Source organism: Gopherus flavomarginatus, chromosome 1 (assembly GCF_025201925.1).
Source record: "Gopherus flavomarginatus isolate rGopFla2 chromosome 1, rGopFla2.mat.asm, whole genome shotgun sequence".
Classification (NCBI taxonomy): Eukaryota; Metazoa; Chordata; order Testudines; family Testudinidae; genus Gopherus; species Gopherus flavomarginatus.
In genome coordinates this window covers 116353798-116376800 of record NC_066617.1, presented here as the reverse complement: position 1 = coordinate 116376800, position 23003 = coordinate 116353798, and the positions used below count along the sequence as shown (strand labels likewise).

Genomic DNA, 23003 nt, shown 5'->3' with positions numbered 1-23003 from the left:
TCAATTCTTGTTCCAAAGCAGGGAGTCCTGCATCAAAATTCCACAAATGCCTCAGAAATAGCCTCTGGCCAGCTAGTGGCACACTCAGAGCATGTCTACACTTACCTCCAGAGCGATCGATCCAGCGGGAGTTGATTTATCACGTCTAGTGAGGACGCGATAAATTGACTGCTGAGTGCTCGCCTGTTGACTCCGGTACGCCACTGGAGCAAGAAGCATAGGTGGAGTCATTGGGGGAGCGTCAGCAGTCAACCTACCGTGGTGAAGACACTGTGGTAAATAGCTCTAAGTACGTCCACTTCAGCTACACTATTTTTGTAGCTGAAGTTGCGTAACTTAGACTCACTTAGCTCCCTCCCCAGTGTAGACCACGCCTCAGACAATGCACTCAGTGGGCACCGTAGAAGCTCTATACCAGAGATGACTGAAGTTGCTCGCACTGGAAGTTGCATGTGACTAGGAACCAGGACACTGAGAAGTCTTATATACAGTGGTCAATGACTTCTAGCCAGAGAACAGAGAATAAATAGAGGGCAAGATAGGCCACTGGATGTGGAACCTGGGGGGTTGTCAGAAGGCCTGGGAGGACCAGTAGCCATCGGCTACTGTGTTATGGCACTAACCTGAATTCACACTAGAGAAAGGGAGGGAAGGGGGCTCATTCAGAGTCTGCTGTATACCCCAACCATGCCACCTACCCTGAGGAATGTCACCAGCAACACATGACTGGGGGGTTGTGTCTGGATAGGAAGCAAGTTAAAGGGAGCAGTCAAGCAATAACTTCAATTCAATTGCTTCAATTCAAGCCCTTACAGATAAGAATGAAACCAACCACTGGATCCCAGCCCTGCATTCACACTCTGCTAGTAGGGAATTAAAGAAAGAAAAAAGGTCCATTTTGAAAAGAAATTTTTTAGTGTTGAACTCCTCCATGTGATTAAGATGACCAATCAGAACTGGGGGTGGGAGAAGAGGGGAGGAACAAACAGAATGCAAATGAAAACCAAAACCGGTAAATGAAAAACTGAAAATGGTAAATGAAAATCTTTGTAATTAGAGACACCAATAAAGACAAACCGCAGGAAGTTGTTAAGTTTGGGACTAAATCCAACATGTGTAGATAGTGCTCTGAGCACTGGGGGAGTTGCAGCAACCCTTCCCGATCACTTACCTCACAGGCTTTGATTGCTGGCTCCGGAATTTCCCAAATTCCCCTGGTGCAGTCCACTCCTTGCCAGTCTGTGAAAGACAGAAAATTCCCAGGTTTAATGCACTTCTTCACCCAGGTTCCCTGGTTAAGGTCCAGCTGTGGGGACTGCGCCCATCCTCCTGGGAAATCTGACCAAGAGCTCCATTAGCTAGAAATAGAACCAGGTCTGTTGATTACAGCCCAGGACTCCAGCAGCTCGGGAATAAGCCAAGCTGCCCCAGATATGCCATGTGGTGTAAATCCTCCATTTGCGGGGGCCTCCCACAGTTTGATCAGGGGGACAGCTTGGCTATTCCAGTCACCCTTTCTTCCTCCTGAAATACAACATAAACCATGAGGATTTTCATCCGTGCCCAGACATATTAGAACCTTGACTACAACAGCCATGCAGCATGCACTGTACCTTGCCTACACTGGCCAGCAGCTGGAGACCAGAGGTCTTTTCATCTGGACTCAGCCAGAACTCAGCATTGTCATCTGCAGCAATAGCAAACTCAAAGTCCCCTGCCAAGAGATTTCTGGGATTAAGTGGTGCTCTCCATTAACAGGATCTATACACAGATAGAAAAAAAGCTTCCACTCCTAGAGAGGGGTAGCCTGATCCCCTCTGATGCAGCACCTTCCCTGTGCCCAACTACCCCTTCCCTTCTCTCTTTCAGAATTGTTAAATACTGCTGATGCTTTTAAATCTCATCTTCCCGTTGCAACAAAATGAAGATTGTCTTCTTGCTCTCTACTTAGTGCAATTCCCCATGCTATGCAGTTTGGCTGAAATCTAACAGAGGGGGGAGCTGAGAAGTCCACATAGATTCTCCTCAGCTTCTCCTTTCCTTCCCGAGTGTATGTCTGGGAATGTGCCCACAGAAGCACAGAGGAAGGCAGAGATGTGTGGGCTTAGGTGTGCATGAGGCTTTGGAGTGCTGACCAGGATGCATGGGTGGAGGATTTCATAGGGGCTCAAGGGTGGTGTGTGCAGGAGCACATGGGTGGGGGTGGGTGCTTGCAAGGAGGCTGTGCACAGACAGAAGCATGTTAATGGGTGGATAGGGATGGGGTGGGTGGAAAGGGCATGGGTTGTGCGGATGCAGATAGGAACAGTGTGAGTGTGTGTGTGTGCACGCGCGTGCCTGTGAGGGTAAATGTGTCTGCACATGCAGGAGAATGTGGGCATGCATACATGTGTGTATAAATGCTGGTAGGTTGTGTGCATATGCATGTGTGGACAGCTATGTGCTCATGGGGAGCATGCCTGAGCGTGCATTTGTGTATGTGAATAGATGTTGTGTATGCAGGAGTGTCTGGTTTGCTTGCTCAGAAATTACATATCTGTTTTCTTCTGTTTTCTCCCTGCCCTCCCCCCAGTGAAGAGCGTGCACATATTATCCATGCCAACCAGTCTCTGTTGGAGTCAGAGCTGGACAGTATCCCTGGCTCCTGGCTAGAGAGCCATCAAGCTAGGACTGCCTGCATGAGAGCGTTTCTGTTCAGTCTCAAGCAAGGGAAGGGAGGGCTGGGGCAGCATGACAATCCTGATCTGCCATGGCACCTCCTCACCATCAGCGAAAGGATGCAAATAACCGAAGAGACGGAGCCCATAGTTTGTCCATTTTGGTGACGCTGCCAGTTTCTTCAGTGTGGTTCGTGTCTAAAGGTGGAAGAAAGAACAAAAGTAACAAAGTGGGATGGGATTGGGAGGTATCAGTATCAGACGGGAGGGGACTGACAAAAGGAGAGAAGCTGAGGGGGGCCAATGAAGGGAATAGGATGGACGGAGGGGCAGGTGGAACTGAAGAGGATGGGAACAGCAGGAGAGGGGGCAGTATGGGCAAGGGAGGAGCAAAAGGGAAAGAAGTGCCCAGGAGCAATGTCAGGAAGATGGGAATGGGAGGAAGAATGAAAGGTAGGCTGGGGAGGGGAGAGGAAAGGGAGGAGAAGGAGGAGGAGGAGGGGCAACGAGGGCACAGTTATGGGAAAGAAGAGGAAAGGAGGGGCAGTCTGGAGTAAAGATGCTGAGTTGTGCAGGGAAGGGGATAGGGAGTCAGTGTACACTCACATGGGGGTACAGTGGGAAGTGGAGGTTTCTTCTGAGCTGCTCGATGGAGCTGCCACACCAGTCCTCAAACACATGGAGATTGACTTGACCCTGGAACTGCAGGAACACAGAAGCACAAAGAGAGATTCCCATTAATGGCTGCATCCCTCCTGGCTCCTCATAACTCTGCAGCAGAGCATGTCATTTGAGGACCCTGTGCGTATCATGGGAGAGGGTGGGTGACACTTGCCATTACTCTGGGAGTCTGTCTTACGGCAGCTGGCCACTTAAGGGGGGATGGGTTCAGCTCCTCCCCCTGTGACCAACCAGCTGCCTCCCAGCTGAGTCTGCGGGGCCAGACGACAGAGGATAGTCTGAAGAGCACTTGATCCTTCTGGAGGCCAGCAATTGCTTAAGTGAATAGGTGACCTGGGAACAATTGTCCATGTTGGACTGAGGAACCGCTTCAGATATTTTGCCCAAGTTTTTATTTAATCAATACATTGCATCCTGAGGCAAGGGCCTGAATCAGAGTCCAGTGTGGCATCAATCTGTCCTGGGCTGGTGTGAGAGCGCACCAGCTTATACTCGCTGAAGAAAGAAGGCATGTGGATTGGCACCTCAAAATAAGATGAAATTGAGACAGTTACAGAAAAGACAGGGCAAAAAAAAAAAAAAGATATAGTTGGTGAGATTTCTCTGGTGGACCCTCCTTCCTTCACCTTTTTCTTTGAAAGCAGAAGGAGGCAAAAATACTAGCAACAAGAGCGACTTCTGAAACAACTAGAGAAATAGGTTCCTGGAAGTCTTGCTGGTCCTGGCACAGGCAGGCTGGGCTGTGGGTTACTGATGTTGAGGTCAGAAGATAAATGCGAATGGGAAGCCAGAGCTGCCAGCTGGGAGGAGTCAACTTGGGTGGCCAGAGAGGTACCATTTCTGAAGGGAGAGACTGGGCAGTGTGCTGAACCTTGAGCAATGAGCAGTCTGGCTCATATCCTTAGGTAAAAGCTGCCATTTTAGACAAATTGGGTCTGACTCCATAGGCATATCGTCACCAGTTCCACACTGAACTGTTTCCACTGGGACCACACCTGAACGTAGCGGCACAACAGTTGCAGGACCTTCCTACCTGTTGGTTGTGTCCAGAGATGAGTTCTATTGACAGAATCAGGAACCTGGCGTGCTTGCAACAATTTTGGCAGGTCCTGTGTAACTGGACTTCTGAGTCAGGAGCTGACTCAATAGCCTGCCACACAAATCCCCACCAGTACAGGTTAACTGGGATCTAAGTGGAAGACCAACTAACAAGTAGCGCCACAGCTAAAGGGCTAATGAAAGGGAGAAGCAATCTCTGCAGCTGGGAGCTGATCAATAGAGAGGAAAGAAGCCCTGGGAAGGGGTGATGCAGAGCCTGAAGGAAGGCAGAGCTGGTTGCTGCTTGTGCTGCTCCCTGTTTCTCTAGAAGAGAGGAGCTGACTGGGACGTGTATATATGTAAATAGTACTACGGGCGGTGGCCTGACAGAACATTATAATAAACAGTGTGGTGATGATGGTGGCCTGAGCATGGTTTGTATCTAAGGCAAGAGAGATTCCCAGGGTACCACCCTGTAACATCCTGCCTGTGGGAAACTCAAAGTTGGGCAAGGTGTTTCTGACCATTATCCATGGTGAGGCAGGCGACAGAGGGTGGAGATGAAGGGAGCTGAGCAGCATGCCAGACCAGGAGTGTCCCACTTAGCAAGGCAAGAAGAGGTGATGCCTTAACCTGGGGAGACCTCTGAAGGGGAGAATATCTTTATTAACTCTAGCCATAGAGTTCTGGATGAGCAACCAGCCTCCAATCATTCCCACAACTTGGGGTAGCAGGGAAACCAGTAGTATACTTTTCATGAGGGAAAGCAGGGCACATCAAAAGAATGCTCACTAATGGGGTGCTATTTCACCCAAGTGGGTAGGCTGGGATCCCCTATGAGCAGCTTGTCTCCTAGGCTGTGAGCAAGGTGTATCGAGTCACAGTAGTGGAAGGGTCACCCCAAGATCTACTTTGGATGCATGAAGATATAACATGTAGTGAAGGCATTGACTTTTGAGGACTGGGACCTCAGAAGTGGGTGATGGCCCTGAGAAAAACAGGGTCTGTGAACCAAGAGAAACAGTCCTCAGGCCTGAAAGTAAATGGGGGAGAACAGCACAGGTTGTTAACTGAACCATGTCAACCCCAAGCACCTGAAGTGAAGCAGGACGACACATGGGTCCTATCCTAGACTGGGGATGTAGAGAACTGGATCTATAGGCCAGTACAAAGTTGGAGGCGGTGTGTGGGGCAGACATGACAGTGATGGCAGCGGTCCAGACAGCTACTGAGCAAACCAGTCTAGGAGTAGATGAGAAATCAGAGGAAGAGGGTTTCTATGGCTGACAAGAATAGGGCTGAAGTCTGCACAACTCAGCAGCCTACCGACTCAGATGGCAGAGTCCTTGCAGGAGCTGGAAGAAACATGCTCGTCCAGGGATAAGGTTTAGATGCAAGCCATAAAGAGAGCAGGAGCTGGTTTGCCTTGGAGTAAAAGAAGAGAACAGTGAGCAGCACCAATGCTTGCTTCAGGAGGAGGAGCCGATGAAGTTGGGCACTGAAATCCTCCTGCAGAGCCAGAGCCTGGCAGAAAAGGATGAGACATTAGAGACCCTGGAAGCTGGGTTGGCTGCTTTAAAAGGTAGAGACTGAACTCTGGGTGAGGGTACTGAGAGTAGAACTTATCCTGGGACCCGGCAAACCTCTTGGGGCAAGATATGTCACAGGGTGACTGGCTCTTCTAAGGGGAGACTAACCAGCTGCTTCTCAGCTGAGGCTGAGAGGCTTGGGGCCAGGGGATAGCCTGAAGAGCATCTGATCCTTATGAAGGTCAGCATAAGCTCAGCTGAGTAGGTGAATTGGAGGGAGCTGGTAGGCTGGTCCTTGGGTCAGACAAGGGGGCTGGGAGAAGTGTGGGAAAAGTCCCTGGGAGCTGTAGCCCATATTGATCAGAAGCACTACTTTATTTTGATGTTTTGCCCAACTTTCTGTTTAACCAATAAAATTGTACCTTGTGGCAATGGCCTGAAACAGACCGGCTTGGCAGCAGTCCTTCCTGAGCTGGTGAGAGAGCCCACCAGCTTACAGTCAGTGCTCCCACTACTGCTCCTTGTGAACTGTGCTCTGTGGTCCTGCACATAAAAATAATCTCTACGCACAAGAATACACACACTTCATTCACATCCACTGCTCTTCCTACCTGGTTTCTCATCAGCACCCACCCTCACCAGCTGAGCAAGAAATGCTCCTGTGATGAGCGCTCCACTTAGTATGACCAGACAGCAAATGTGAAAAATTGGGACAGGGGGTTGAGGGTAATAGGAGCCTATATATAAAAAAAAAAATAAGACCCAAAAATCGGGATTGTCCCTATAAAAGTGGGACATCTGGTCACCCTAGCTCCACTAGCTCTGCCTAGGTTCAGGGTTTGCATTAGAATCAGCTGTACTTTGGCCATGAGCCCATTGTCTCCTCCTTTCCTCCTCTGCTGCCTTCCCACAATGAACGCAGTACTGCCTATCAGAAGTAAGGCTACAGAAAAAAGTTTAATTCTCTAAGGTGATGCTAACTGAACTGTTCAGAATTACAGAGAGGAACAATAAAGAGGGTCCAGGGCAATGAGTTTCCTCTGGTGAAGGATTTAAAATCCTTGGAAGGATCTCACTGTTGGGTACTTGGGAATAAGCAGAGCACTATGATAGAAAGCATCTACTATAAAGGTAGTAAAGATGGAACAGATCTCTGGTTGAGGTGAACAGACAAATATACCACATAGTTATATACAGATTGTGGCCCAACGAGCTTAACGCTTTTTCTCAAGGCAGGTAAGTACTGTTATCCCATTTTACAAACAAGGAAGCTGAGGTCCAGAGAGTTTAAGTCACTTGCTCATGGTCTCATGGCAAGTCAGTGGCAGTGTCTGGAATAGAACTCCGGTCTTCTGACAATGGGTGCCACTTTAACTACTAAGTAATGTTGTCTTCTCATTCACTTTCTGGGGAGGGAATCACACATATCCCTGCACTGTGTGCGGCAAGTACACTGCAGTATAAAATGCCTCTTGCAGAAGAGCACCCAGAGGCTGTGGAGAGACTGAGCTGTTCCTTTATTGCTCCACAGACCCTTATTTCATGGATAATAACACAGCTCTGTAGGCTTTTCTCTGGATCCAAGACCTCAAAGGGCAGCTGAGACACCAGAGCAGGACTTAAGTATGGAAAGCTCAAAAGACAGTGACTAGACTTGCTCAGGTTATTGTAGGTGAGACACAAAGCAGGCCAGCCATGGTACAATTCACTTCTGAAGGAAGTCAGATACTGGATTTAAAGAGGCTGGAGGACCAATAGCCCCATTTTAACTACTTTATAAGTTAAGTAAAGTGCACTCAGATTTCATGCTCAAGGGCATAAACTGATCACTGCTGAAATTGCCTCACCCCTACCTACACCACTGAACAATTAAGTGCATCTTCCAGGGTGAGGCTGACCTTTACCTTCCTTCAAAGCATCAGATTTCAGCCACTTCCAGAGAGACACTATAGCTGAATCAACAGTCTGATCCATTGCAGCATTGTCATGATTAGGACTGTAGCAATGCCTAGAGACACCAGTCAAGGATCAGAAGAACCCCCTCTATGCACAGTAAGATAGTCTCTGCCCTAAATCTAGGTTATTTTAAGAAGCAACAGGTGGAGGAGAAGAACAGATGGGGGTGGAGGAGAAGAGGTCACAATAAAGAGAGTTAATCAGGATATCTGATTAGACAGAGCAGTTGTTTGGTCAGGACTGCAGGAGGCAGCATGAGAGACTAAGACCAATGGCCTGATATGGCACAGCAAATACTGTAGGACATATTCTTAGTAACACTGGGACCCCTTCATACCCCTTTGGCAGTGTAAAGGGCCCTTAATATAAATGAGAATCTGCCCCTAAGTCACTATGATCAAAGGCAGCAGAGCAGGGCTTTACAAGGTGACCTGAGGGCAGCCTCTGGTAGGCCCAGCTGTCAGGAGCTGATGGACTGGCCTCCCTTTGCTGGGCTCATGGCCATGAGAAAACATAAAGGTAAATAATGGTAATTGCTAGCACAGCAGTGCACAGGTTCAGAGTGGCATTTCCAAAGCAGCGGAGTTCAGTGGTACCAGAACTGGAGCAATCCAGTTTTACCTATGGGGAACAACAGGAGCTGCACAGACCATGTTTCTCCTGGATGTGGAGCAGAGGAATGTTATCAAACAGACAAGTGCCGGTTGCTGAAGGCGCTGCAGGAGGGAAATCTGGAATTGGGCTTTAATTTTAGGTCCTTAAGAGTCATCAGCACAGCAGCTTCAGGCTGAAACCATATAACCCTTGTTTTCTCCCAGCCTCTCCAGCTCAGGTCACCACTCCCTCTAGGAAGTGGGTGAGAAACTACTTTGGCTGCCATTGGGGACAGTAGAATAAAGGAATCATCATTGGCACTTGTCACTGTATATCACAATGGCAGGCAAGTATCACAGTCATTCCCATTTTACATATGGGGACACTGAGGCAGAGAGAGGCCGACAGTCATATTTTAAGACATGGCTTCTGATTTTGGGTTCTGAGTTGAGGCATCTCAGGCCTGGTTGTCAGTGATGCTGAGCAGCCTCCATTTCCGCTGACTCCAGTGAGGCTGTGGGTACTCAGTACATCTGAGAATCAGGCCTTAGGTGTAACATGTTGAGAACCCAAGAAAGTGGAAGCACTCACCATCAGTGGCAACTTTGGAAAATTTTGGCCTAAGTGATTTCCTAAAGGCCACACAGCAAGTCATTGACAGAGCTAGGCATAGGACCCAGGAGTCCTGACTTCCAGTCCTGTTTCCTAGCCACTGGACCATGCCCCTGCCCAGCCATACTACCAGCCTGTTCTCACCTTTAGAAAATCCTCATACTGCTAAGGATTATTTCCCACATACCCCTGAGTCTCCTACCCAGTAGAGGACCCTTCCTGATGTGAAGTGTGGAACACTCCCTGAAGCTGCATCCTCTCCGTGCCACAATGAGGAGAGGTTGTCATAACAAGATCTCCCAGTTAAGAGAGCTCCATTTGTCTCCCAGGTCTCTCCCCACCACCTTCCTGTCTCACTGCCTCTACCCCTCTTCCATTTTACCACATCCTATGGAGGTGCTTACTCTAAACATCCCCTCCCAGAATCAAAATGGCTATAGGGTTATGGCTGAATCATTTTCACAGTGCACAGGAGAGTGGGCGCAGCTGTCACCTACAATAGTACTAGCAGAATTGGCACAAGGGATAAAAGGAAATTGTCCAGCGAGGATGGTTTATCGCAGACCAGTATCACCCCAAACTAGATGTCAGGCTGAAAGGAAGGGGCTCCAACTCTGGAAGTGAGAGGATCCAGGCAGTATGTGATCACAATAAAGTAGCATTTGCAGGGAAGGTGGGGAGCAGACATTCCCAGTTTCACGTGTTGAATTAGTGCTGGCACATTTGAATCCCTGGTTTTATATTAATAGGCTTAAGAATTTCCACTTATTTCAGCAAGAAGTTTCAGGTTATCAGCACCCAGCCCCACCTGGAAAAACTACCTCAAGGAAGAGGCAGGTTCAGACATAGCTAAAGTTCCTCCTCACTGCCTGTCTTCCTCTATTCTGAAAGCACCACACTAGGGGCTCACCACAAAATAACACTTCCATCTAGAGTGACAATGCCTGGGGAAGAAATGCTAAAAGGGAGCAGAGATGAGAGACCCACATAAAGCACTGCTACACACACAACCAGAAGCAATGTGAAGGGACACAGGGGCAGGGTTACAACCCTGGAGAGGTGACTCCCTAGATTGTAACTGGAGCAGGAGGGAAGGAAAGGCCTTGCCTAATTTAATCTTTGATGGCTTCGTGTTTCAGGGGCAAATCAGCTGCTTACAATCCAAAGAATGCACAGTCCTGGGGAAGATAAACTGGACAAAAAGAGGGTCTGAGCCAGAGAAGAATGGAGACATTGTGCTGATGATTAGAAATTCTGTAAGACGAGTTTATAAGACTCTTCTGTCTCCTCACAGCAGTCCTGGCCCCTCCTCTCGCCTCCATGAGCTCCCTTGACTGGGTGACATTCAGGAGCGAGCAGCTGGATATTGCTGCAGTGTCTTCTGAAATGCAAGAGGGGGGAAAAAATCCCTCCATCTCTGCATTGCACTGCTGCAAAGTCACTCAAGCCACTTTAATTATTCAAGTTTGTCAGCAATATACATCACCTGTTCAAACAAAGCCTGGCTTCATGACCTGCAGGAACTGCCCCTTCCTCCCCCACCCCAGCACAGAAATCAGGCTGCAATTATGTTCTTATAGATGTCGTAGAGGGGACACAATAGGATCATAGATCCCATGTAATTAATTTGTGCAGAGTTAAGCCTCTAAAACTGTCAACAGGTGATTAACAGGAAAGCAAGCAGCTCTCTAGTCCTATCTGTTCCCTCAGTGGCTGTGTTATACCAGGCACAGTGTAAACAGTAACACTCAGTGACTCAGATGACTTCAGTGACACATTTACACAGGTGTAACGAGTAGCTAGATTTGACCCTTTGGGTACAGGGACTGTGTCATGACCAACACAGGGGCAAACAATATAGACAAGGACTGGGAATTGGTGAGAGAGGCCCTCACAGGGACGGGAGCAGAGCAGGAGGAACCTTATGGATGTGGGGGAGGACAACTGAATTGCTCACCCTCCAATTTGATTATTGTATCCACCAGTTTTCTCTTGTCAGCTACCTAAAGACTGAAAGCCCTTTGGGGCAGGGACTGTCTTTGTTAGGTGCATGTACAGTGCCTACACTATGGGGGCCCAATCCATGACTGGGGCCCTCTAGGAACTACTACAATAATATTAATATTAACAACAATAATCCTGTCCCTCCCTAACCAAACCTTGCTCTTCCTCTACAGCTCTATCAGAGCAGCCTTGCTACACAGCAGAGCATGGTTTTTACAGAGGGCCATAAAGAGAATGACACAGGATGTCCTAGTCCCAGGCCCTCACCAGCCATTGGTGGGGTACTGCCCTCATCAAGGCTGAGGCGCTCTCCCTTTGCTTTGCATGGTGCAGCATTGCTTGGGGCTCTCTACTTGTTTCCTATTTGGCAGCACTGCAGGAGGAGAAGGTTTATGCCTTTGCTCTGTGCTTTGTCTGGCACAGCACTGCACAGGGGAGTGAAATTGTCTCATGTCTGGCATGGTGACGGTTGACACTTGCCCTGCTTGTGGTGTCCTGCCTCTCCAGAGTACGAAGCACATGCCACAGTCACACTTCTGTTACTGCAAACATGCCGAGCAATGGGTCTTCCTAAGACAAATCACACAGGCACCAAAGCTGTCACCAGAGACAAGCATGCTTCACATTGTTCTAAGCCATCACTGGGAATTAGAGTCAATGAGCAAAACCCTATGCTGGCCAGGGAGGCACAAATGCCCATCACTGACGCTGTGGGAGAGGAGAGAAGAGGGGTTAGACATATCATGTGCATAGCAGCAATACCAACCGTGACATCCTGATGCCCTTCCAACAGTAGCTGCTCATGAGAGATGCAGCCCTGAGGCAGGGCAAAGTGCGAGGCACACAACCTACCACTGGGACAATGCCACGCAGGGGAAGGACTACATCAGACTCAAGCTGTTACCAGTCACCATAGCAGTTGCTTGCACAGGAGAACACAGTAATGATCCATCTTCTAGACTGGTTTTCTGTAGCAGATAGTGGCCACTACTGAATGCTTCAAGGAAAGCTTTAACTCATCATGCCCCAAGCTGTTCAATGCTATAGCCAGTGGGGAAATTCCTTCTTGCCTCCAGCTGGTGATCAGCTTATGTCTTGAAGCATCAGGGCTGTAGTTTGTTTCCTAGCTAGAGCAACTGCAGAGGCCATTCTAATTTGTGTGCATGTCCAGTCAGCTTTTGGAACTTGCTAAGTTAGCAAAACACCTAGTGGTTGGTGCTTCTCTCATTATCAACTTGCTGCATTGCTCCATTATCTGAAGAGAAGTAGTACGATAAGGGGAGAGTGGAGGGAAGAGTAAATGAGGCATAAAAAACACAAAGGAAATATTTACTCAGGTTCTCAAAGGTCACCTGAGAAGGTCTCTGCTCACCAGAAGGGTCAGTGAAGATACAGGGATTGGATAACAGGCAAATACCAGAACAATAGTGCAGTGTGAGGCACTTACATGCCACAGTCATGTATTTGCCTGTTGAATTCTTTGTATTATTTCTCAGCTATGAATAAACATCACCTTTAAGGGGGAAGCAATTTGGCTGCTTTCCAGAGGCTGAAGGTGGATTCCTGGTGCCTTGGTGGCTGGGTCAGAAGCCAGATTTCCAGGAATCTAGGGATTCTTGTATTTCCAGATTTTTTCTTTGGTCTGCAGAACCAAAGCTTTCATTAAACAGGGATGGTGGTGGGAGACACTGGACTCCCAGAGAAGCAGAGGTCTCTAGTTACAATCCTCTAATAGCAAATGGTTCCAGAAAACACCAACCTCTGGGATCCAAGGGACGGAGATTTCCCCGGCTGGATAAACAGACCTATTCCTCACACTTCTTTGCTGCTCTTGGTTCTAAGAGACATGGAGATAAAAGAAAAATAAATAAACTTATAAGTGACTGATCACATACACACAAGGTAGAAAAGCTTTCACAAGTCCATGTGAGCATGGGTACTGGAACTAGTCGGGCAGGAGGTGCTGACACATGCTCTGGTTTGAATGGTTTCTATCATATAAAGAGTTTACAGTTTGGTTCAATGGTTCTCAGCATCCCCACTATACAAATTGTTCCAGGACCCCTGCATGTGAACAAACAGCAAGTACCCAGTGGCTTCTAAAAGGCCACAAGTAGTACAGGGTAGGAAAATGTCCTCCCAGCCCGGAGAATTTTTTGAGACTGATAATTTTTCCAATCCTGAATCAGATTGAAAAGTTGAAATTGCAAATTTGCACAAACCAACAACCATGGGGAGAGGAGGGGTATATTGGTGTGGGTCAGTTGAACATTTCATTTTGATTTTGACCTTTTAAATTTTGTTTGTTTGTTTTTACTATAATTAGCTTAAATTTCTAAACAGTCATTTTGAAAGCCCCCCCCCCGCCCCGCCAAAAAGGGAATTTCTCATTTAAACAACGTTGAAATGAGTTTTTTTTATAATATTGCATTTTTCCTCCCAAAACTTGTCAAAGTGAGAAATCCATCAAAATTAATCTTTTCCCCATGAAACAGTTTTGGTTTTGACAAATCAGCATTTTCCCAATGGAAAAAACATTGTCAAAAAATTCCTGACCAGTCACAGGTGTAGTGAAACATAAGCACTCTCTGCCTTTGGGACTGATGACTAAGGTTTTGTCTACACTACAGAGTTTTGTCGGCAAAAGTTTTGTTGACGATCAAAAAGCACTATAAGAAAATTGGTACTGCATGTTCACACTTCACTCTCTCTGTCTGCAGAGTGTGCCCACACTTGGGGCACTAACATTGACACTGAGAGCTGTGCACTGTTGATGATTATCCCACAAGTTCAGCTCGACACCTTCCTCTGCTAGGTCTTGTGGAAAAGTGAAGTGGATTGCAGCACATCATGGGTCTGGGCTCAACATCCCATGATGCATTGCTTTCCTTCCAAGCATTCCAGGTGCTTCTGTCTTTGGTCTGTGGCATTTTTCAGTGGCCCTTGTTTGCTGTTCGTCCCACCATCTCTGTGTGAACGGATGGATCCTGCACTGCGCTCCAATGTTCTTCTGTCATTAACACATCAAGGATGGAAGTGCAGTTTATTGTGAAGTTCCTAACTCAACAGGATTCACAGTTGCCTGATGTGCTGTCTGACATGGATAGGAGCAACATTTGATTACTTTTGGCATTCACAGAACAGTTGCACATGGTGGACTGTCACTTTTGGACTGAGTGGTGGGACTGTATTGTCATGAAGGTCTGGGATGACAAGCTGTGGCTATCCTCCTGGAACTGTGTGCAGAGCTCACCCCAGCTCTACGCCACAAGGACACCAAAATGAGAGCTGCCCTCTCAGTGGAGAAGCACCTGGTGATTGCATGTGGAAGCTGGTGACTCCAGATTGCTACCAGTCAGTCAAAAATCAGTTTGGAGTCAGGAAGTCAATCATTAGGGATGAGTTAAAGCAAGTGTGCAAGTCTATTAATTGCATCCTGCAAAGAAGGACCGTGACTCTTGGCAATGTGTGTGAAATAGTGGATGGCTTTTCAGAAATGGGTTTCCCTAACTATGGAGGGGTGACAGATGGCACACATTCCAATTTTGGCACTGGACCACTTTGTAATGGAGTACATCAATAGGAAGGGGTACTTCTCCATGGTGTTGCAGGCACCTGTAGATCACCACAGGTGTTTCACTGACATCAAGGGTGGTGTGGGTCCGGAAAGGTGCATGACGCACGTATCTTCAGGAACACTGGTCTGTACAGAAAGCTGCAAGCGGGGACTTTCTTTCCAACCCAGAAGATTAAAGTGGGGAATGTTGAATGCCCAAAGTGATCCTGGAAGACCCAGCATACTTGTTAATGCCATGGCTCATGAAACCTTACATGGGAAACCTAGATAGCAATAAGGAGCGGTTCACCAATAGGCTGAGTAGATGCAGGATGACCATGGAATGTGCATTTGGTAGATTAAAGGCGCACTGGTGATACCTTTACGGCAGGTTAGAGCTCAGTGAGGATAATATTAATATGTGTCACAGCCCTGTGCCGTATGTTGCACAATATTTGTGAAGGTAAGGGTGAAAAGTTTGCTCAGGGGTGGACTGCTGATTGCCTGGCTGCTGAATTTGGCTATTAGAGGGGCACAAGGGGAGTGGGGGCAATTGGAATCAGGGAGGCTTTGAGGCAACACTCTGAAAATGAGAACCAGTAATGTATATTACTATGCTCAGGACTGCAATGCTTAACGAAATTGAGTTTTCCTAGGAAGTACTTGTGATTTTTGTGGCTTAGGATTCCAGTAAGCAAATGATTAAACTGCTTGTGTATGTCTTGCTGCTGCCTGCTATCACATTTTTCAGGAAACAAATAAAGATTACTTATCATTCAAAAACTTTGCTTTTATTGCACAGAAAACACCACCACCACACACACGTTTGTTGGGAAAGGAGGTACCAAGGAAGGGCTGACTTTCAGAGCTGTGCATAAGTCCAGCTATCATTTGAAAAAAAGTGTCCATGGAGTGGAATGAACAGGAAAGCGAGAAATCCAGGAAAGCAGAAAGGAATACTCAGGTGGAGTTTGGGGAGGGCATGGGAAACAGTTCTGAATGTGCTGAAGAGGGTAGGCAAGCATCTGCTCAGTCTATAGTGTTATGAGGGACTTCAGCATCTTAGTTTGCTCCTCCATAACTTTAATCATCCTCTTAATAGTGTCCTTAACAAGTACAAATTTTTTTTTCCGGTCCTGCCTTTTGATTTCCCTCCACTCCATGCGTTCCCTCTTTTCTTCATCCGAGTATCGCAGCAGCTCCCAGAACATGTCCCCCTTGCTCCATATTGGGCGTTTACTTATCTGGTGGAGGCGCTCTGCTGGTGTGTAGGGGGTGCCTCTGAAGGCCACATCTGCAGAAGCACAAGGAACAATACACAGAAGCATGATTGTTAAGCACATGTACAGCATGGAAACAGTACAGTAAAATACACCTCTAATAACATACCAATCACTTTCTCACTGACCCTTGACAAGCACACACGTCGAACACCTCAAGCTTGGTGAGTTTACCCTGGGACAGAGGGCATTCTACATGGGGAGAAAAGCAATATGAAAAGGTTGATGGGCAGTTGCCTAGGGACAATATTCTAAATTTTCCCACCCTTTTCCACAGGCAGGGGTCATTGTATCAGATACCTCACTCCTCAGGGTAAGCAAGGAAGCAAGAGTACCTCTAGTGCACAGTTGTGGCTTCTGACCCAGTCCCTATTCTGCTCATCTGTGTGCTGCTTTGGTCCCTGTGCAAGTGATTGCAGAATGGCACGGCAAAGTTTCCTTCAATGGAGGAAGGAACAAAGCAGCTCTCCCAAGGAACCTTTGGCAGAGGATTGCTGGGTACCTCCAGGAAACTTTCCTAGAGATCTCTTTGGAGGATTCCCATGAGATCTCAGTGTGCATCAATACCCTGTTCCGCTATACGTCTTAGCTACTCAAGGAAATGTCCAGCACACAGAAACACAGCCAGACTTGTACATTTCTATGCCCTCAACCCACCTCCGCACTTCACAAACCAGAGCCACTTACCAGGTGTCTCTTCTCCTGCTTCTTGTTCGCTGGAGTATGACTGCCGAGACTGGCTAGACACCTCCAGAGTGACTGGACTCCTGACTGGACACACCACAGGGCAACCCCGCAGTGGGCTCCACATCATCGTCTAATTCTGCCTCTTCTTCAATGACTTCGTCTTTTGGGCTAAGCCCACTTTCCGCCAGCTCCAGGATCACTGAAGTATCCACGAGGTTCTTGGCACTGGAGGTGGGGTCGCCACTGAGGATAGCATTCAGCTCCTTATAGAAACGGTAGGTGCTTGGTGCACACTGGAGTGACAGTTTGCCTCTCTTACCTTCTGGTACGCCTGCCTCAGCTCCTTGATCTTTGCTTTGCAATGCACCGTGTCCTGATCATAGATCTCTTCGCACAAGCCTCGAAAAATCTGCCCATAAGTATGGAAATCCCTATGGCTGGAATGCAGCTGGGACTGCACCACCTCCTCTCCCCATATACTGATCAGATCCAGCAGCTCTGCAGTAATCCAAATGGGAGAGTGTCTGCTCTGTGGAACCGTCATGGTCAGCTGGGAAGGTGTGATGTGAGCTCTCCACGCTGAGCAAACAAAGCAAAATTCCCGGGGCTTTAAAGGGCAAGGGGCAGATGGTTGTTTACCTGGCAGCAGGGCAGCAGAATTGGAACTGGTGACCAGAGTGGTCAAGATGGGCATTGTGGGTCACCTTCTGGAGGCCAATTAAAGCGATAAAATCATTGGCGCTTTGTCGACAAAACTTTTGCACAAAAAGCTGTATGTCCCTCGTTGAGGTGGTTTTATTTTGTTGCCAAACCTAAAGAATTTTGATGCCAAAAGTGGCACTGCAGCGTGTACACCTTCACTCTTTTGCCACCAAAAGCTGCCTTTTGCCAACAAAACTGTGTAGTGTAGACAAGGCCTAAGCTAATTAAATCCATTTTTTCATGTCTCAATATCAGTGACATCATAACAAATTTTGAAAAGCCTTCACGATCCATCACTAACTTCGAGCACTCAGCAGCTGACCTTACAGTGATCTGCCGCATAACATCCATCCATCTCTTTGCTGATCATGCCGTACTACGATGACCCTCCACCATTCCTTCCATAATAACTTTCTCAAGGTTATTTTCATCTCTATGCCTAATGTGACCAAAATATAGAAGTTTGAGTCTGTTGATTTCCAACACCATGGTCTGCTTCTCTCCAATAACATTTCTACATAACTAGCCTGCACTGATCTAGTCTCTACTCTCATTCATGTCAGCTGAGGGACCCAACTCCCTTTGTCCCCTTCACAAACTTTGAGCTTGTAGCAGGGTGGTCCCCTGCTCCTGCCCAGAAGGGCTTAAAACAGCCCTGGCAGAGGGCTGGGGCAAGGAAAAAGCTGGGCTGAGTGGGGAAGTGGCCGCAGCTGGGCCATGCTCCAATCGGGCCACAGCTGGCCTGTATAAAAAGTCTGTGAGCCAGAGGCCCAAGAGAATTCTCTCTCTCCCTCCAGGCTGGGAGAAAGCAGGGTCTGGCTGCCAGCAGGAAGGGTACTGGGAGTGAGGCAGGACTGGGGAGAACCAGCAGAGCTGGGGAGCTCCAGGCTGGCAACTCCCCAGGCTGCTGGGCCTGGTCCAAGGCCCATAGAGGTACTGGGAGGCAGAGGAAGGCAGCAGGTCCCAAACCCCTTGCCCATGATGAGTGGCTTTTACACTGCAGTCTGCCCCAGGGAGCAGGGGCTTGGTGATGACTGGCAGTAGCCCAGATTGAGGCAAGGTGGGGATTAGAGCCTTGGAGGTTCCCCAGAGAGGGGAGACCCATAGACACTGGTGGGGGTGTTGCCAGGGGGCAGCCCCAGGGTAGAGGGGCACCCGGGTCCGGGAGGGACACGGGGCCAGTGACAAGCGGGATACCCGCCTGCAGAGGGTGCTCCGGAGGCTGAAAGAGCTAATTCCCTGGGACGACCAGCAGGAGGCGCTGCAGGGGTGAGTCCTGCACCTCTACAGAGCTGTAAATTTAATTGTTAACATCTGTTCATTCTCCAGTGCTTTGAGCAATCTCTAACACTTCCTTTGGAAGACTATTCCTTTGTGTGATACATCTCACCATTCATTACAAGCTTCTCCCTAGCAGCGATGGGGTGTACCAACCCTGCAGTGCCTGACTCACTCACTGTGGGCACAGGAGACCACACCCCGTCGCCCCTGTTGTGCATGCTCCAGGTGGAAGGGACAGATAAACGGAGGCAGGCCAGCTCAGTCTGGGCTGGCTGAGGAGGAGGAAGGATGTGTGCTGCAGAATCCGGCGACTTTCCAAGCGGCAGGAACCATGGACCTGGACTATGCTGAGGATGACCAGCAGACGGCAGAGACTGATTGGGATGCTGAGCCACTGCCAGCCGAGGAGATGCCCAAAATGCACCTTGCTGAGGAAGTGACCAGGGAATGTAATAGAGGCTCATGCTTAAACCTTTAACGGGGAATATCCCAACTTCATAGGGTCCTGGGTCAGAACCCGGTGGAGTAGGGTAGGCCAAGGTTCCCCTACCTCCCACACCCACCCCTGCCACTAGGCATGGTTAGTGTTTGCTGCCTCTGCCCCACCCAGGGGCTGCAGACTGATTGTTTGCTCAGCCCAAACAGAGGTCCTGAGCCCTTCTTACAGCAACTGCCTGATCTCACAGGGACACCTGACATTTGTGTGACGGGGCGTACCAACCTGGCACTGGGCCAATGGGGGAGGCCCTGCTCGAAGACGCAGGACCCCACGCGACACTAGCTTTTAGCCTAAGTTCTCCTTTTCTTAATTTCATCTCCTCATTCTTAGTTATCCCTCCATTATACTGATGTAAATCCAACATAACTCCATTGACTGCAGTGGAGTTGGTCTGTATTTACATTGGTGCAACTGAAATCAGTACAACTGAGATCAGAATTTGGTCTCGTTCTGTGCATGAAGGAGTTGGGATCTGCCACGCAGATCTAGAGGGAGAATTTTCCCCTGAATGTTTAAGAAGACCCTTGAGCCTCCTTACCTGGTGTACTGGCTTCTGAGGATAGTAAAACTGAAGGTTTGGGTCTACAGCAGGGATGTTCCTGTTTGCCAGGGCTTTAGCCAGTTCCCTCCAGCTCCCATATCCTGCAAAGAGGAGGGGAAAAGAGATGTCAAAACCCACCTCAAAGAAAACAAAGAAACAACAGTGATGACTTCAGGTTGCACCCTCTCCTTCTGGGGTTTTACAATAATGGGAGTCTAAACCTCCCTCTTCCCCCGGAAATATTCAGCTTGGCCAGTCAGTGACACAACTCCTGTTTTGTTATTGTCCAGCACCTTTCATTCAAGGTGCTCAAAGTGCTGCACAAAAAGTTAACAAATCAAGTCTATCAGGACCCCGCTATTGAAGCCAGGCCTGCCAGCTCCTTAGGAGATTTCCTTAGCGATACATTGAACTGGTGCCCTAACCAACAGCCTTAGTGCTCAAGGCTTACAGGCCCACAGCAGCCATACCACAGGCCCCTGATTGGATGGACAGGTTGCACTCTCATTAGATACCTGGGCTATATAAAGGCCCCAACAGCAAGAGGACCATTGCCTGCTGATTGTTCCCTAGACCCTCTTGCCCTGCTGCCTCACCTGACTCTACCTTGCTGCTTTGCCTGACCTTGCCTCCCCAATCCAATGAACCAGCCCCTTGGATTGGATCTTCTGGCTACTGATGCCTGAGAAAACTCTGACCGTTGCCCCAGATTGTTTCTGATATGAATTGACCTGCTGGTTACCTGACCCCTGGCACATACTTGAGTACTGCTCCAGACTGCTTCCAATTCTGCCTCAGCCACCAGGCATTACAGTTTGCTCAGACCACTTCCGTTTCCTTCTAGACTCATCTTACCTGAAAGGGGTATGGAACTCACAGGTACAGCCAGGGGTGCTGGAACAATGTGTATAATGGGGGTGCTGAGAGCCATTGAACCAAATTGTAAACCTTTTATATGATGGAAACCATGTCAAGCCAGGGGCTGCAGCACCACTCCAGCATCTCTAGTTCCAGCACCTATGGGTATTGTGCCACAGGGGCCACTGAGCCTGCAGGAGCAGACCGCTCACCTACAGGTGGAAAACCAAGCCTTACACGTCGCAGTGGACCAGCTTCAGGCAAAAAAATGTACCTTGTAAGAACAGATCATAGGGCCACAGGTGGGAACATCTCCCGCAGCCCCACAGTACTGTTATCAGAGCTCTACAATGGGACCCTATTAAATTTGGGGGCTCCATTTCCTGCCATGGCCCAATACCTACCAGATGGACCAGGCAAAAGTGGGACTAGTCATGATTTTCTAACAGGTGAGGGCCTGGACAGGATGACTGCTCTGCTAGAGCACCTATGCCTACCCCTACCCCTCTGCTAGAGGCCTACACCTTCCTGAGGGCCATTATGACAATCTTGAATGACCCACACCAAGCTCGCACTGCAGAGGCAGCCCTACATAGACTCCATCAGGCCTTGGGGTCAGCTGCAACATATGCCACGTGCTTCTGATTCCTGGCGGCGGATAGGGCATGGAATGAGGCGGCCCAGCCATACCAATTCTGTCTTGCTCTCAGCGAAGAAATAAAAGATGAGCTTGCTTGCGTGGAGCCTCCCACTGATCTAGATTCATTTATTAAGCTGGGCCTCCAAATCGACACCAGACTTAAGGAATGGCATCTCGAAAGGAAAGGAATTCCACCCTGCATCCAAGCACTGCCCAAAACCCCTGCAAAGGCCCCCCACCCAAGCCCACATAGATGGACAGGGCATGGACCTGGCTGGGCCAATGGTGAGAGTACTTGTGTTTCTACTGTCGTGGCAATGGCCCCATGGTGTCTGTCTCTCTTGCTATGTCCCTGAACCATGTGGTTCCAGGAGACAACCACGCTCAGCCTTGGTAAGTGGGTCACGCCTGAGCAACATTGAAAAAACTCCTCTAAGTCCCCTCCAGCAATCCATTCTGGCTGCCTGGCCCAACATATTGAAAATGTACCTGCACCTACAACTCCAGTTACGACTCTGGCTTTGGGACTCTGGACAGATACTTTGGCCCCAGTGTCAGTCAGGGCCGTCTTTGAGGGGTGATAACTTAACGGACACTATCTTGGCTCATGTACTCAGCCTATCCAAACAACCTAAGATAGCCCCTGATTTAGTTGAGACAGTTGATGGATCACTGCTCACCTCCAGGCTCATCAGTCAGAAAACTATAGTTTTGGAGGTGATGGTTGGGGAGCACTATGAGCTTCTCCAGTTTAGCCTGATTTAGTCCCCACGGTTCCCTTTGATATTCAGAATCTCCTAGCTAGAGAAATGTGACCCGTATTATCTCCTGGTGTCACAAAACCATTACATTTAATTCTAAGTGTTGCCAGGACACCTGCCTCCTGAATTCCAAGCTTGAGACTCCAGAAACTCCAGTTGGATGCCTTGCATGAGCTTCAGCAACATGGAGAGATGTTTTGGCAACACAGCAGGCCTACTTGCTACTAGGGTCAACTGTCACTCTCTGCAAAATACCAACTTTTCAGACGTATTCGAAAAACAAAATGGAGACACTACTTTCTCACAGGGAAAACATCTGCCTGATTGACTTAGAGCCTGGAGCCAAGATTCTGTTCAGCTGAATGCATTCCACGTTGGAACACGAATTAGCTGCCCTTAAGGATTACAGAATCTGAGAATCTGGAGAAGAGTTTCCTCGAGCAGTCCACATCCCTGGCTTGGGCCCCTGTCCTCTTTATGAAAAGGAATCTAGTCTGACCTCCTGCACAACGCAGGCCACAGAATCTCACCCACCTACTCCTGTAACAAACCTCTAACCTATGTCTGAGCTACTGAAGTCCTCGAATCGTGGTTTAAAAACTTCAAGGTACAGAAAATCCTCCAGCAAGTGACCTGTGCCCCACGCTGCAGACGAAGGTGAAAAAAACCCAGGGCCTCTGCCAATCTGCCCTGGAGGAAAATTCCTTCCTGACCCCAAATATGGCAATCAGTTCATCCTTGAGCATATGGGCAAGACTCACCAGCCAGATACCCAGGAAATAATTCTCTGTAGTAACTCAGATCCCATCCCATCTAACATCCCAAAGCATCTCAAGACGGGCAGATGTGTATGTAAACTAGACCACCAAGTACATAGGACCCTACCGATATGCAGGCAAATAAACCCAGTAACCTCTGAACTTCAACCTCTCCATTCCTTCAAGGCGCACCCTCTATTCCATGACCCTCCTTAAACCCTTCTCTGACAATCCCTTTCCCAAAAAAAACCCCAAAAAACAACCAACCTCCCAATCCGCCAATCCAAGGCCAAGAAGAGGGTCCTGGGAAACAGACCATTTCATGCACACTCCCAAAGAAGTCAGAGCGTTCCACAGAGCCCATCCCGA

General features: G+C 48.5%; 1 protein-coding gene across 2 annotated transcripts in view; it reads right to left on the bottom strand.

Annotated features, from left to right (window-relative positions):
• B4GALNT3 (beta-1,4-N-acetyl-galactosaminyltransferase 3) overlaps positions 1-23003 on the bottom strand; it is a 103125-nt gene that overhangs the window by 16731 nt on the left and 63391 nt on the right. The window contains exons 2-7 of one of the 2 annotated variants that reach the window (XM_050918127.1): positions 19615-19718; positions 12831-12908; positions 3264-3359; positions 2765-2855; positions 1614-1714; positions 1172-1239 (exon numbers count right to left, since the gene is read on the bottom strand). In XM_050918127.1, coding sequence (XP_050774084.1) covers positions 1172-1239; positions 1614-1714; positions 2765-2855; positions 3264-3359; positions 12831-12908; positions 19615-19718 — 538 coding nt within the window. The remainder of the gene's footprint in view (positions 1-1171; positions 1240-1613; positions 1715-2764; positions 2856-3263; positions 3360-12830; positions 12909-19614; positions 19719-23003) is intronic. The other variant, XM_050918137.1, reaches the window with a different exon arrangement.